General features: G+C 49.2%; 1 protein-coding gene across 5 annotated transcripts in view; it reads left to right on the forward strand.

Annotated features, from left to right (window-relative positions):
- The window catches only part of WDFY3 (WD repeat and FYVE domain containing 3), a 130559-nt gene extending 123360 nt beyond the window's left edge, over positions 1-7199 (forward strand). For all 5 annotated transcript variants that reach the window (XM_081020608.1, XM_081020605.1, XM_081020607.1 and 2 more), the window contains 4 exons: positions 628-957; positions 1159-1270; positions 2151-2348; positions 3306-7199. In XM_081020608.1, coding sequence (XP_080876734.1) covers positions 628-957; positions 1159-1270; positions 2151-2348; positions 3306-3426 — 761 coding nt within the window. In that variant the 3' untranslated portion in view covers positions 3427-7199. The remainder of the gene's footprint in view (positions 1-627; positions 958-1158; positions 1271-2150; positions 2349-3305) is intronic.
- The last annotated feature ends 9582 nt before the right edge of the window (positions 7200-16781 follow it).

Genomic DNA, 16781 nt, shown 5'->3' on the forward strand with positions numbered 1-16781 from the left:
TCTGACAATATCGGGGAGCACCACTTTGGCTGCCCTCTGGCATGGATGGCATACTGTATTTTTTGCTCCATAAGACGCACCTAGTTTTTAGAGGGGGAATGCAAGAAAAAAAATATTCTTTAAAGGGAGCGCTGAGCAGAGCCTGTATGCATCCCAGGCTCTGCTCAGCGCTCCCTTTCACGAGCTGCGAGGAGTGTGTGTGCAGCGCTTGCAGGCTTTTCCCCAAGGAGGGAGAAGGGCAGCCCGTCACTGATGGGCTTGCTTCTGGCTTAGCCCACGAAGCCTCCTCAGGGCAGCAGGATGAAGGCTCCCAGTGCCTTCGCGCGGCTAAGCCAGAAGCTAGAACAGCAAGAGGGAGCGCGGCGCAGTGCTCCCTCTAGCTGTTTTGGCTTCTGGGATAGCCCATGAAGCCTGCATTTGCTCCATAAGACGCACACACATTTCCCCTTACTTTTTAGGAAGGAAAAGGTGCGTCTTATAGAGTGAAAAATATGGTAATAATGTCCCTAATGGGCTTTGTATGTATCTGGGCCAAAGTTTTATGTCAGAGTTACGGAGGAGCGGGTCTAGTGAAGGAAAGCGAATCATGGCTGGGTTTGTTTGTTTTTAACGCATTGCATGTAACAGGAGAGGAAGCCCCGGATGAGGACAGCAGCGATTCGGAAGCAGAAGACCAGGGCCTTGGCCAGGAACCAAAGTTGCAGGAAAGCCGGAGCCAGCCAGGCAGCGCCAGCCACAGGCCTCGCTCGTCCTCAGCCCGAGCAGCAGCTGCGTGGTCGGCAGACAGCAGCTCTGACGACTCGAGGCGCTGGTCCGACCAGCTCAGCTTGGATGAGAAGGACGGCTTCATCTTCGTGAACTACTCTGAGGGGCAAGCGAAAGTCCACCCCCAGGTTCAAGCTAACCACCCACACCCTAATCCAGGGGAACTACGACATTACAGCAAGCTCAAGCCAGGTAGGGAAACACCTCTTGGCAACATGCCAAAGTAGAAGTCTGTTGCCTGGGCAGGTTTCCGGGTGCCCAGATAAATCCTGTACTCTCTGGGGCAAGTGGACCCAGATCCTGAGCTGCATTTTCCTTCCTGAGCAGGCACCATACAGATGTGCTTCCCACCCTCCACATCTGCTTACATTGTTACCCGTTTTCCTTTCTTAGGCTACAGATGGGAGCGGCAGCTAGTTTTCAGGAGCAAACTAACTATGCACACAGCCTTTGATCGCAAGGACAACGCACATCCTGCAGACATCACAGCACTGGGCATCTCCAAGTGAGTGACCTGCTCTCTGTGTGTCCTCAGTATATCAGCTGAAGGCACAGTAGTGGTTTCAGCTTTAGATCGGCTAGAACAAAACAAACAAGTTTGGAACTGAAAATTACTTTGAATGGTTAGACCAGGCACCTCCAAACTCGGCCCTCCAGCTGTTTGGGAACTACAGTTCCCATCATCTCTGACCACTGGTCCTGTTAGCTAGGGATGATGGGAGTTGTAGTCCCAAAACAACTGGAGGGCTGAGTTTGGGGATGCCTTGGTCAGACATACAGGAAATGCAACTATAAGCCATGATAGCTAGGTAAAACTACAGTGGTACCTCAGCTTAAGAATTCATTCTGGAGGTCCGTTCTTAACCTGAAACTGTTCTTAACCTGAAGCACCACTTTAGCTAATGGGGCCTCCCGCTGCCGCTGCACGATTTCTGTTCTCATCCTGAAGCAAAGTTCTTAACCCGAGGTAATATTTCTGGGTTAGCGGAGTCTGTAACCTGAAGCGTCTGTAACCCGAAGTACCACTGTACTGTGCTCAGAGTTAGCCTATGTCAGAGTATCAGGCGCCAGGAACACAATGAGGCCTTTAATGAAATGCTTTGGGCATTCTTCTTCTTTACAATTTTTGTATTTTTGGCTTACCCTTCTGACACTCTTTTTTCTCATTTGTGTTTGGTGTTCCCCTACCTTTTTTCAAAGTTGGGAGAAAGTAAGTCTGACCTTACTTTGATTCAGCAATTCAAGGGGGGCGGGTGGAGCAAAGCTGCTACCTTTGGCCTAGTATTCTCTGGCTTTAAAAATGTGTTTCTCTCTAGCCTTGAGGCTACTTCCTAATGCTTAAATCAAGTGCTAATTTGTCTTTGCGTATCTGTTTCTCTTTTCAGGGACCACAGCAGGATTCTGGTAGGCGACAGCAGAGGCAGAGTGTTCAGCTGGTCAGTGAGTGACCAGCCCGGCCGCTCTGCAGCTGACCACTGGGTGAAAGATGAGGGAGGAGACTGTTGTTCCAGCTGCTCCGTCCGTTTCTCTCTTACCGAAAGGCGTCACCATTGCAGAAACTGCGGGCAGCTCTTCTGTCAGAAGTAAGAAAGATGGTCTCTCCTGTAAATTCTTTACAGACTGGTTCTCGCAAAGAAGTGCTAGCATCTGAAGAGCTGCTTCTTTTTAATTTTGTATTCTTTATTGAGAAATAAAAAGTACAGAATTACAAGTGCACGGAATAAGATAAGACACAAAAAAAGAAGGAACAAGAAATAGTACCCATGTATAGAAAACAAAACAGAAAAAGATATTGTGTACATTACAAAAAAAAAGGAGAAAAACTTTTTATCGTAGTTAACCAAACCTTAATCTGTTTTTAAAAATGAATTCCAAATATCATTAAATTTGATTTAATGGCAAGTCTACATTTGTACATAATTTGTCTGAAGAGCTGAAGAGGCACCCTATTTATTTCATTAGCAAATCTGATACTCCCTCTCCCCACCAAAAATAAATAAATTCTCTTACTCTAGATAAGTTGGTGCTATATTATTTTGAGAAAGGTAGGATAGAGCTCATTAATTGGCCTAGAGCGGAAATTAAACCCACAATAGCATAAGTGGAATACCCTGTTTCCAGAAGCTCCTGTAAACATTAGTGCTGGTTCTCAGAACAGCTGATCCTTTATAAGCCCATTGCTGGCCACTTTAACACTAGTTACCCCAGAAATTCCATTTCCGTTTCAGTAGTATTGTCACTATACCATGGCCCCTTGGATTCCATTGATCGATTGCTGGTTCTTCCCTTGCTCAAGATGACCGGGTGCCCCAAGAACACCCCTGCCCCTAGAGGAAGGTTCTTCTAACAGCAGAACCATGTGATTCTGAGCAAAAATGCAGGAGGAAAACAGTTTACTTCCCACAGTTCTTTGCTCCTGCCCGAGTCTCATGCAAGAGAAATAGCCCAGTCCGAAGACTTCATCATCCACCGTAATAAACTGCAGGCGCAGAGAGAGGAATAACACCTCACATTCTTGTGTGCCTTTTCCCCCCCGCCAGGTGCAGCCGCTTCCAGTCGGAAATCAAGCGTTTGAAAATCTCCTCCCCGGTCCGGGTTTGCCAGAACTGTTACTACAACCTTCAGCACGAGCGAGGCCCGGAGGAGGGATCCTGGAATTAACAAGGCAGAGGCAAGCCACACGAAACGCCAGTCTGAGCACTGCAGGGCCCCCAGGAACTCGGTAAATTTAATTCATTGCAGGAAGGAACACGCAGCACATCTAGAAAGGATTGCAACGCTAGCCCTGGACACTTCGTCTTTGTACTGCGCAGCAAAGCACTTGCGAGCAAAAGGGATCATTCATTTTCCATGTACATTTTCAGAGAAGGGGCCGAAAGCGTTCATGCGGCCGGCAAGTGTCAGGTGGAGAGGCGAGCAGTTGCCGCAACGGCAGCGAGGACCCACAAGACCCAGCCTTCCCTGCTAACGTGGCTGGGAAGGAAAACCCATCATTAACCACCCCTTGTTCTGTCTTTGGTTTTGTAGAGCTAGTCACCTTATTTGTGTTGCGGGAAGAAGAAGGCTTTTTAGAAGATAGTTGTAAATCTGCCTTCTTCGCAAGCAAACTGTGGATATTGTAAATAGATATAATGGCCTTTTTATTGAAATATGAACTTAACTGCCTGTTACATGGGACATCAGACCAACCACTATACCTTGTGTCTCATTTCTAGCTCATCCATCTACTTAAATATGAATGTGTTTTTTTAAAAAAAAAAGCATTGAGGCATTATCTGTATTTTATTTTCAAAATCCAGGCTGCATGTTTGTTCTTTGGTTACTCGCAATATCTTAACTTTAAACCAGGTCATTCAGAGAGTTTTGAAAGGCGGGGCGAACCACCCTCAACTTGTCTGCGGCAATAGGACTCGGAATCTTTCATTCTCAACTGTAAGATAAGGACCCTCTTTTTGTTTCATTTTTTAAAAAATACAGAAGCTATTTAGCGCCTATCTTCATATTTAATATGGTCTCTTTTTATACAATGTGGACCTTGGCTTGTGCTCATTCTTTGCTGTTTCTGGATCAGCTGGCTCCTACAACAGTAAAGGCCAGATCTTACTTTGGACAGTAGTAAAAGCCTTGCATGAAACTCAGAATTACCCTACCCCAGAGAAGAAAATAACAGACTTGGGACCCTTGCTGTTACAACTGGATGCTAATACCAATATATTGAGGGGGATTCTCTTGCACAGAGCCTATTGAAGTGAATGGGAGTTGCACAAGAACAATTGCCCACCTTTTATTCCCCTTAACTGGGCTTTTCCACTGGGGTTGTCTTTAACTCATTATTATTATTATTATTATTATTTAGGCTGCCTTTATCATTCATTGGCGTACCATCAACTTGGGGGATGTTACTCAAACTTTCATTGAAGAAGGGCATTTCATACATTAGTGGTTTAAGATCTTATGTTTCTCACTTCTTTCTTGGGTCACTTTTTCTCCAGTCCATCTTGTCTGTAGAGATGGGGGAATACACTGATCAGGCGCAATCCATGGGCATCCTTTTTGGAACATGGCCTTGGAAAGTGGTGGTTTGTTTTTATTTTATTGTGCTGTTTGTTTTCGTTTCACTGTAATGTATACCATGTTGTAAATGGGTGGGGAGATGAATTGGCCTTGTTCAGTTTCCCAGATCACTGCTGCTGTTTCGCAGCAGATGAGTTGACGGTCACGTTAGCAACAGAACCAAAACCCTAGCACACTACCAAGTGAAAAGGAACAGGGCACAACACTAAGGCAAAAACACAGACATTCTCAGATCTGTACCACTTCAGTTGGGAAAGACGAAGCATTTACAATGGTCTAAGTACCTTGCAGCGTTATACAAGATTAAGTGGGACTCACACTCCACACTGCTTATATTGATTAAGTACTTTCTTTTGACAGTAAATCGAGCTCACTGACCATTTTTGTCCACTTAAACATCCCTGGTGATAGAGATGTATGCACTGATTGGAAGATTAACTGTCTGTTTTGATGATGATGTTTTTAATGGTTATGAACTGCAAGAATTAGATCAGTTTGTGGATTTGTGTTCAAGTCCCCAAGGAAATCATTCCACACACGCATGCATGCAAATTTATTAATATTACTTCACCCACTCTGTGGTTTTGGATACAAATGGCACTGATCCAGCAGCCTCGCCTACTTTGTCCTGCAAGGAAAGTCAGTTTCCGCACTTAGTTGCTTTTTACTTTGTTGTTACAGCCTAACGATATGATCTCCAAGTCACTTAAGTCCCAGCATACATTCTGACCTGTCAAACTAAATAGCCTTAAGTATGGGTAAACATAAGGGTTTATAGATCTTGACCTGATAAAACTAGTTTCCAAATTACAGATATTTAAATATTTTAAAAAAAACGTGTTTGAATTCTCTGAAAGCACCTTCACACCACCGAATTTTTGTTTTTCTTATTAAGGAAAGACTGAACATTAGAAGAACTTGAAGTCTCTAGCTTGAGAATTTGGGTTTCTTACTTTAAAAAAAACACCACCACCCTAAATTATTGAAAATAAAATTCTAAGCACTGGATAGCACAGTTACAACTATTGCTGGGTTGTTAGAAGACAGCAGGATGTGTAGAGATGTTTACTCCTTCTTTTTTAGCATGTTTGACTACATAGACATGTTGTACCAGTGTTATTCTACACTTTTTACATTTGCCACTCCTCAAGATGGAAGGTGATTTTTTTTCTTCTGTGTGGTTGATTGCGTCAAACTTGCGTAGTAATAGGTGTATTTAAGGTTCTGTGGGCTGAACTTCTCAGCTGCCTACTTTGGGATGAGTTTTTTTCCAGAACTCATTTGTGTAGCCAGATGATGGATAGAAGAGGTTTGTGTATTCTGTTTGTGTGAAAAGGGAAAATGGGGCTCAGCTTCACCACGAAACAGGCACTGCATAACCTCCATTCATTATGGTGGCCCCTGACATGGAAGTCCTACACAAGCTCCACTGGAGTGAATGGCTGGATTCTTGGCCCAGTTGAGCCCTGAGAGTCCCCCTGCAGCTGCTGCTCTAATGACCTAAACAATGTCTAGTATAGTTCCATAGACTTATCAGAGCATTCTGTACTGAATGGCTCTGTTTCCCCAAATTTGTGGTTTTGCATTTAATTTCATTGAGCAGAGCAGCACCTCTAGCTTATTGCACTGTCCCATATCTCCCATCTCTCCTCCTGCCTCGTTCTTTGATGTGATCCTCATTTTGATGCATTCATGTGCTCTACCTTTGTTTGTACTGTGCGGTTGTAGTGTTCACGCATAGGAAGTGGAGAGTGGCTAACTCCACCCCCTTCATCCATCAGTCCAATAGCAAAAACACCTTAGAGACATTATTTTGCACTTTCTTGTGTATAAAAATCAGTAGAAACCTTTTTTCTTTTTTTTTTTTGTATCATTTAAGACTCCTTTTTGTTTTGGTAAGTGAACTGTGTATAAAAAATATTTATGCAGTTAAAACTGTTTTTAGAAAATATTTTTAATTTCAGCAAGTTTGGTTACTTGTTGCATGACTTAACACAACTGACTTTTTGTGTCAGTACAATGTATATTTTTTGTCCTGTTATTAATTTGTAAACTCTAGGTAAATGGCCATTTATTTGTACAGCAACCGGAGTAAATTGAAGATAACTGGCTACGACTGGAGGGGTGGAATTTTGTACTATATTGCGGACTCCAATTTCTGGGTTTTTTTGGTGGATATGTAAAAGGCCAGAAGAATTACTATCTAGTGTGCAATCTGTGATATTTGAATGTTTATTGTATATTTGTCTCCAATGCAAAAAGGTAGAGTAACACAATTACAATACATGATTAAATGCAATAGTTCAGGTACTTTTTGTTTTGTTTTCATTTCAAATAAATACTTGCTATTTACCACCAAATTATTCTGTGTATATCTCTTTTGGGAGAAAAAAATATATGTGTGAATGTACAGCTTTCAACAACTACGGTAAGTCAAGTGTTTGTGCCAAAAAAAGTATCCCCGGGCATTTCTCCAAGTTCTGCATTAGGGGGGAAAAGCTGACTTTCATGTCAATTTAAATTAATCAGAATGGCACTCATGGTGTGAGGCAAGAAGATTAATTGAAATGCTGCTTCTATTCTGGCTAGGTACACTTTTTATTTTAAATAAAAATTGACATTTTAGGAAGCTTGTCTTTCATGTGGTAACGTGAATCATGGCAGGCCTTTGCCCTTGCATTTTACTACAAGATTGATTTTATACTTTGGTGTGGTTGCACTGCTACAAAAGGACACATCAACTAAAGAAACAAGTTCTAGTGCTCTTATTGGTGAAATCTGGTAACAGACATGACTTTCTTCCTCCTTTCTCTACCTCAAAAAAGTGTCTGATGTAGAGATTCTCTCCATAGTTGTGGTGCTTCTCAGAAGGGAAAATGAGGAAGAACCAGTGCTTTTTTTCTGGGGGGACACAGGGGGACGCATAGCCCTAAACATTTTGTGAATCTAAGTTTGGCCTCATTGAGGGGCAGTATTTCAATATGAGTAGGAAAAGGAGAGTACTCCTAAACATAATTTTTTATAATAATAATAATAATAATAATAATAATAATAATAATATTTTATTATTATTATTTTATTTATACCCCGCCCTCCCCAGCCAAGGCTGGGCTCAGAGCGGCTTACAAGCAATAATAAAAACAAGTTGAATGATTACTACTTAAAAACAAAATTAAAATACAACATTAAAATACTGAAACATTAAAATATTAAAATGTAGCCTCCTCGCAGGAGGAGAAGGAAAAGAAAAAAGAAAGAGAGGGAGGGAATCAAATTGGCTCCAAGCCAAAGGCCAGGCGGAACAACTCTGTCTTACAGGCCCTGCGGAAAGAAATCAGATCCTGCAGGGCCCTGGTCTCATGAGGCAGAGAGTTCCACCAGGCCGGAGCCAGAATTGAAAAGGCCCTAGCTCTGGTTGAAGCTAATCTAACTTCCTTAGGGCCCGGACCACTAGGGTGTTGCTATTTATGGACCTTGAGGCTCTCCATGGGGCATACTGGGAGAGGCGGTCCCGTAGGTACGAGGGTCCTAGGCCGTGAAGAGCTTTAAAGGTCAAAACCAGCACCTTAAATCTGACCCTGTACTCCACCAGGAGCCAGTGCAGCTTGAAAAGCACTGGGTGAATATGCTCCCATGGCAGAGACCCCGTGAGGAGTCTTGCTGCAGCATTCTGCACCCTCTGGAGTTTCTGGGTCAGCTTCAAGGGCAGCCCCACGTAGAGCGAATTACAGTAGTCAAGCCTGGAGATGACCGTTGCATGGATCACTGTGGCCAGGTCGGGGCAGGAAAGGTAAGGGACCAATATTTAGAACATAAATATCACAGCATGGTTACACATTCATACCTACATTAGTCTTCAGGTGGAGGCTGTGAGAATTTACAGTCAAAAGGATAAGATTCAGAGAGTTGCAGATTACTAGAGAGACAGCTCTCTGTGACATCATTTCCTTTAGTTCTCTGGCGGGAAAATAGATGGCCATCTTTCATGGATGCTTTAGTTGAGATTCCTACATTGTATAGGGTTGGACTAGATGACCCTTGGTCCGTTCCAACTCCATGAATCTATGAAAAGGACACAAGGGTTTAATCCTTTCTACTGCCTTCTGCCTCTGAACTCTGCTTTTCTCCTTCACCATGCTTCTGAGACAGCCACCTGATCTCTGCTCAAGCAGAGAATCCAGTTTTGAACTCAACTGTGTGTTTTGTAATCTAGAGGTAGAAATGTCTGTCTTGTTTTTCATTACTGCTATTGCTGAAACAAGTGCAAAACCTTATGTAAGTAAACACTACTTTTAATGCTAAGTCTGCAGTCTATCCCATGATTCTTTTAATGAAGAGGGGAAAGGGAATGATCCATTCTGCCACCACAGCCTGGATCAATATATAAAGAGGCTATACAACCTAGTCTCAAAAGTTTAACGTTGCATGGCATTGTTTTAAAACTCTGCTAATTGATTGTTTGTAAGTTTTTTAGTTCTGCTCACACATGTGACAGGCAGGGTAAATTGTAAAAATAATATAGGCAATCCTGACCTCAAATCCATCCAACAGAGGCAACATTTCTGTTGTCCTGGGTGAAGAAGAATCTTGGCTCTGATAGCAGAGCACGTATACAGAGTCTACACTGATGCAGACTGACTGAGTTGACAGACCCTGATGCCCAGGGAAATCGCAGCTCAGCAACACAGTCATCAGGAAAATTCTATGTCAGTTCAGGAAACTACACACAGACTTACTCGTGTCTGATGTCAACCACCAACTCAGGTGGTGTTATACCAGGTTTTCATAGCTTGTGGGTTGAACGGACTGGATTTGACATAGCCTCTGGGCTTGCTATAAGCTTTTCCCCCTGTCAGGGAACTGACATCGGAGCTAGAGGCGGAGGGAAGGCTCTCAAATGATGCTGGAGAAGGGCCCAGCAGGGAGAGAGGCAGCTCCGCAGATGGGGAAGCAAATCAGCGCAACACCAGGGATAAAGGGGGGCTGATGGGGGAATCGGCGAGAGGGCTCCAGGACTCTTCACTGGACACCAGCGGGGAGAGCACGGGTCCTCCTCTACCCACGCCCTCCCTGTGCAGAAGACTTCCGCGCAGAGAGAATAGGAGACTGGGTGTCAAACAACTTTTATGTTGGAAGAGATTTAAGAAACGCCCACTGACGGATTCTGCTAGCGACTGAGGCAGCCACGAAGTGAAGGGCTGCCCAGACTGAAAGGTTTAGCAAGGCAACAAAGCCAGGAGAGGCGGCAACTTACGCACGAGCAACCCATACTCATTACACCCCCCATTCTTTTGCTTCCTTGAGTGTTCAAGACAGTTGTCAGGGGTTCAGGAGCAGAGGCAAGGGCAAGGGAGGAAACAGAGAGCGAGGGGGAGGAGGCAGAAGAAAAGATGAGTGATGACGACGACCCGAGATCTCCGAGTCTTTCCAGTGAATCAGAAGATTCACAGAAAGGAGCACCAGTGGCCAGGGCAAGGGGGGAGCCTAGGGGGACACCCCAGGAAGATAGAGCCAGAGGGGACTCAGAGGGGAGCAGTTGGAAATCGGGACCAGCGTCACCGCCAGAGAGCAGGGAAGAGGAAGGGCGCCAGGGATCAAGCGCTGGCAGCTCACAACAGGGGGGAGGGCACGAGTCAGGAGTAGCCACACCTCCATCGGGGAGCGAAGAAACGGTCAGACGGAAGGTGGAAGGTTGGGCGCGCGTGCCAAGTTCAAATGCACAGGAAGGTGGCGCAGTAGGCAGCCCGGAAAGGGAGCCAGGTCCTAAAGCCCGCCGAAAGGAGGGAGAAGAGTCAGGGGGGTCAGCGTCAGCGTCAGAGGAATCCCGGAAGGAAGAGACCCCGGGGGGCAGAGGGACCCAGAGAAGAACAGTCAGGCGGAAAAGGTGGAGCAGGGCTAGGATATTAAGTTGGTGTACAAGGGGCGGAGACTCAGACGGAGCTTCGCCGATCTAACCATTAGACGTAGGGTTGCACGCAGCAGCTTGAGAATGGAAACTGTAACTCAATAAAGACTTTTATTTAATGATCGCTGGCTAGCGTGATCCTCTGTGAGCTAGGATCGGGAAGCAACTCTGACAGTAAGCTCCGTCTCCTAAATTGTGGGCATCTACAGCCTCGCGGAGAGGAGAGAAAGCGGGTGCCTACTAGCGAGCTCACGAACGGCAGACAAAATGACGGCCGAACAGCAGATAGCGGAACTCAGAGAAGCAGTGTCACGACTGAATGCTGAGGCTCTTGCATCCAGGAAGAGAGAGGAGGACGCAGCTGCCGCCTACAGGGATCTCCAGGTCAGGTTGGAAGTGCTTACGAAGCATGGGCAACTGACACCCAAACCGGAGGGGATTGGGTTGGGGAGACGAACAGGCGGTCTGGTCTCTCACTTCGATGGGAATTTGCAACAGTACCCCAACTTTAGAGCAGATGTAATGTGTGCACTGCAACTGCTGAACAAAGACTTTAGAGATGAGCAAGAGAAGGTGGGATTCATCATGTCCCATTTGCATGGAGATGCTAAAGCATGGCTGCGCAATTTGTGGAGAGATAAGGATCCGGCGCTCCAAAATGCGGATGCCTTTATTAAAGCGATGGATGGGTGCTTTTTATCAAGCCTTGACGTGGATCTTGCTCGGCAGCAGATACATGGACTGAAGCAAGGGAGGGCCAGCGTAAGGCAGTACCATGCCAGCATTTTCGCTTTGGTCAGTGCTCTGGAATGGGACAGAGATTCGGCTCCTGTAAGAGACCTGTTTTGGGAGGGATTGCACGGCTCGGTTAAAGATGAAATTGCGAGGGGGGAGAGACCCCGGACCACGCAGGAGATCGTTCAGAGGGCGCTGGCGGTGGGGGTGCGGCTGGAAGAACGTCCGTGGAGCAGGGACGAAGGGCGTGGAGGGCGCGAACCAGCCAGGGGCTCCTCCTTCCTTCCCAGAGAAGCAGCGCGTGCGCAATCCACGCCTCCGCCAGGAGGAGGAGCGGAACCTATGGAGGTTGGAGGTGCAAGGGCTCAGTCAGCAGCCAGAGCCCTAGCACCGGCAGCAGTGAAAGCGAAGCCTCCTAGAGGGAACAGGAAGTGTTACATCTGCGATGATCCACAGCATATGGCGAAAGAGTGTCCCCAGAGGCTCCACAAGCACACTGCAGCCTCAGCAATGGTAACTGCAGCAACGCAGCAAGGAGAACCACAGCAGGGAAACGGCGGAGTCTGGCTGGCGAAAGAGGCACTGGGGCCCAGCCAGACGTGTCAGTGAAGCAGTCCCCAGAGATTTTACAGCCCATGGACCCCCTCCCGCCCAAACCAGTAGTGAGGCTCACCGCGTCGCTCCAGCTGCCCAATGGAATCACCATGGACGTGCCAATCACCATTGACTCCGGAAGCAATGCGGACTTTATAGGGCAGGACTTTGTCGACCGGCATGCTATACAGTTGCTGCCTGCCACGCTGCCCCTGCAGGTTGTCACGGTGGATGGCAGGGAGCTGCTAGGGGGGCAAGTGGTGAAGCAGACGCCACCAATGGTGATGCGACTTGGGAATCACAGGGAAATCATCAGCTTCAATGTCACTCAACTATCGGACACGCCCATTGTATTGGGCATGAGTTGGCTGGACAAGCACAGCCCGACGCTGGCTTGGTACCAGAGGCAGCTGACCTTCGGCTCTTCCTTTTGCGCTGAACACTGCATCGTGCCCAGACAGGAAGGAGAGGAAGAGGAGTCACAGCTGCAGCTAGGCACGCTGCAAGCGGTTCCCCACAAGTACGCAGAATTTTTGGAGATTTTCTGCGAGAAGGAGGCAGACAGGCTACCCCCCCACAGACCATATGACTGCAAAATTGACCTGCTGCCGGGGGCGGCGCTGCCCAAAGGGAAGCTATATTCCATGTCTGAGGACGAACTGCAGGAACTCAAAGAGTTCATAGATCATAATTTGGAGCGCGGTTTCATCCGAGAGTCCAAGGCAGCGGGGGGCAGTCCGGTATTCTTTGTTAAGAAACGGGACACGCCCCAAAAAAGACTTGTAGTGGACTATCGCATCTTGAACAGTGTGACCAAGCCATCGGACTTCCCCATGCCCCGAATCGACGACCTCCTCACAAAGGTACGGAAGGGCAGCGTGTTCACCAAGTTGGACCTGCGAGGGGCGTACAACCTCATTCGCATGCGGGAAGGAGATGAGTGGAAGACAGCCATGTTCACGCCCCTGGGCACCTACGAATATAGAGTTATGCCTTTTGGATTGCAAAATGGTTCCCACGTTTTTCAAGCTTTCATGCATCACGTGTTGGCGGGGCTCCTCTACAAGACGTGCGTCTGTTTCTTGGATGACATCCTGATCTTTTCGGAATCGCAGCAGGAGCATGACAGACACGTCAAGGAAGTGCTGAGCAGGCTACAGCAACATAGGCTTTACGCCAAGCTGGAGAAGTGCCAATTCGACGTGACGGAGGTGGATTTCCTGGGCTACAAGTTGTCTGACAAGGGGCTCGCCATGGACAGCGCCAAGGTCCGAGCAGTGTTGGATTGGAAAAGCCCACGCAACCGGAAGGAGGTCCAACGGTTTGTCGGCTTCGCGAACTTCTATCGCAAGTTTATCAAAGGCTTTGCCATGCAGACAGCGGCCATCACGGACACGCTCAGCTCCAAGAAAAAGAAGTTCATCTGGACAGAGCAGGCGGAGCAGTCCTTTCAGGCACTCAAGCGTCTCTTCGCGTCGGAAGAGCAGCTGCTTCATGTCAACCCCAGCAGGCCGATGAGGGTGGAGACAGACGCTTCGGACAGAGCCGTGGGAGCAGTCCTGCTGCAGAAAGACCCGCAGGGGGTTTGGAGGCCGGGAGCGTTTTACTCAAGGAAGCTCAGCAAGTCCGAACAGAACTACACCATCTGGGACAGGGAGTTGCTGGCCATTCATGCAGCATTCAAAGCGTGGAGGCACTTCCTGATCGGCGCCAAGCACACGGTGCAGGTCTGCACGGACCACAAGAATCTAGAGCACTGGCGCACGGCACAGTTCCTGAACCAGAGGCAGATATGTTGGGCTGAGTTCTTTGCGAATTTCGACTTCCGAATAGAGTATGTCCCGGGGGACACCAACATCATGGCGGATGCTCTCTCCCGTAAGCCACAGTATCTGGAGGAGGCAACGCCAGCGGCCGCCATGCACATCTTCGCACCGACAGTGTGGGCGTGCGCGGCGGCAACAGTTGACCTGGATGCGGTGCGACGAGCGTTGCAGGATGACTCCTTCGCGCAAGCAAAGATGGCAGAGGTGCACAGGGGCACGGCAGCGACCGACGAGTTCCAGCTGCGAGATGGTTTGCTCATCCGTAAAGGGGCCATCTACGTGCCGGGAGACGAACTTCGCGCCAAGGTACTGCAGCAGCTGCACGACGCGCCCACTGCCGGGCACTTTGGCAAGGAGAAGACGGTGGAATTAGTAGCCAGAGACTTCTGGTGGCCCGGAATGAGAGGGGAAGTCGCGGACTACGTGGCGAGGTGTGACACCTGCCAGAGGGCCAAACCAGTGCACAGACCGCCGGCCGGACTGCTGGAACCGCTGCAAACTCCGTTCGAACCATGGGAGAGAGTGGCCCTGGACTTTGTCACGGATCTGCCCAGCTCGAGGGGCAAGACGGCTGTGCTGGTGGTGGTGGACTTGTTCTCCAAGATGGCACATTTCATTCCGTGTGCGAAGGTGGCCACGGCGGAACAAACCGCCAAACTGTTCATAGACCACGTGTTCAAGGTTCACGGTCTGCCGCGGTCTATTCTGTCCGACCGAGGGCGACAGTTCATCTCGAACTTCTGGCAGAGGCTGATGGGCTTCCTGAACGTCAAGATCAACCTGGCGTCGGCTAGACACCCGCAGACCAACGGGCAGGCGGAGCGGGTCAATGCCATCATGCAGCAGTACCTGAGATGTTATGCGAATCAACAGCCTGCGACGTGGGTGGATTACCTGCCTCTCGCCGAGTTCGCCTACAACAACACGAAGCACGTGTCCACGGGGGTCACGCCGTTCTTCGCCAACAACGGGAGGCACCCCAGAACCTTCCCGGGACTGGAAAGAATGGGGGAGGGGGAGCCGCAGACAGCAGATGCATTCGCGTCGGAGTTGCAGGAGGTCCACGATCAGCTGCGGCGGCACCTGGAGCTGGCTAAACACGCATACAAGGTACAAGCGGACAAACACAGAAGGGTTGGCGAAGAGATCCATGTGGGAGACTGGGTCTGGTTAGCAGCCCACGCAGTGCCGGCCAGGTCGTTGGCGAAGAAGAAACTAGGGCATAAACAACTGGGGCCCTACCAAGTCGAAGAACAGGTCAACCCGGTGGCTTTCAGGCTGGCTCTTCCGGAGGGTTCCAGAATGCATCCGGTGTTCCACAGATCGGTGCTCACTCCCTACAAGGCACCTCACAGGTTTCAGGAACCAGGAACGGCACCGGGTCCGCTCCGAGAGAGAACCGGGCAGGGGGGAGTGGCACGGGAGGAGCGCATCAACGAAGTCACGGAGATTTTGGACTCCAGATGGGGGGAAGAGGGGGTAGAATACCTTCTCGCCAAGGAGGGCACCCCGGCCAGTGCCAACAGCTGGGTGCCGGGCTACGCTTTAGACGAACCTCTGCTCAAAGAAGAGTTTCATGCCCTCTTCCCACATAGGCCAATGCCAGCAGACTTTTTCGACGACTGGCTTTTCACGCCCACGCTTTCAGCCAGCACGTTCCGGGGGTTCGACTCGGACGAGGAACCGACACGAGACGCCCGTTCCCCGGAGGGGTCACCCTCGGGATCTGCTTCAGAACCCTCGTATTGGTGGGATGATCGACCAGAGGAGCAGTTCCGCAGAAGGTGGCTGGAGGGTCCAGGACGAGCAACGTCTCCAGAAGGCAACGAGGGAGAGACGGACATGGACGTTTTCGGGGACGACCCGGGTTTCGAGCACGGCGGCACAGAGATGGAAGCGGAGGTGACCGTCGTCAACGAGAGCAGGGAGGAAGAACCGGAAGACTTCAGATGGCGGCCCGCCACGGGAAGCGAACTGTATCCGACATTCGTCCCCCTGACACGGCAGCACCCAGATCCCGCACCGGAAGGAGGGGAGGGGGGAAGAGGGGGCTTCGAGGGGGGGATGGATGTCAGGGGTTCAGGAGCAGAGGCAAGGGCAAGGGAGGAAACAGAGAGCGAGGGGGAGGAGGCAGAAGAAAAGATGAGTGATGACGACGACCCGAGATCTCCGAGTCTTTCCAGTGAATCAGAAGATTCACAGAAAGGAGCACCAGTGGCCAGGGCAAGGGGGGAGCCTAGGGGGACACCCCAGGAAGATAGAGCCAGAGGGGACTCAGAGGGGAGCAGTTGGAAATCGGGACCAGCGTCACCGCCAGAGAGCAGGGAAGAGGAAGGGCGCCAGGGATCAAGCGCTGGCAGCTCACAACAGGGGGGAGGGCACGAGTCAGGAGTAGCCACACCTCCATCGGGGAGCGAAGAAACGGTCAGACGGAAGGTGGAAGGTTGGGCGCGCGTGCCAAGTTCAAATGCACAGGAAGGTGGCGCAGTAGGCAGCCCGGAAAGGGAGCCAGGTCCTAAAGCCCGCCGAAAGGAGGGAGAAGAGTCAGGGGGGTCAGCGTCAGAGGAATCCCGGAAGGAAGAGACCCCGGGGGGCAGAGGGACCCAGAGAAGAACAGTCAGGCGGAAAAGGTGGAGCAGGGCTAGGATATTAAGTTGGTGTACAAGGGGCGGAGACTCAGACGGAGCTTCGCCGATCTAACCATTAGACATAGGGTTGCACGCAGCAGCTTGAGAATGGAAACTGTAACTCAATAAAGACTTTTATTTAATGATCGCTGGCTAGCGTGATCCTCTGTGAGCTAGGATCGGGAAGCAACTCTGACAACAGTGTATCAGGAGAGGGCAACCATCATGTTTATGGCTCTTTTCTGGCCAAGGAGG

Source organism: Podarcis pityusensis (genome assembly GCF_964106645.2).
Source record: "Podarcis pityusensis genome assembly, chromosome: 9".
NCBI lineage: Eukaryota > Metazoa > Chordata > Lepidosauria > Squamata > Lacertidae > Podarcis > Podarcis pityusensis.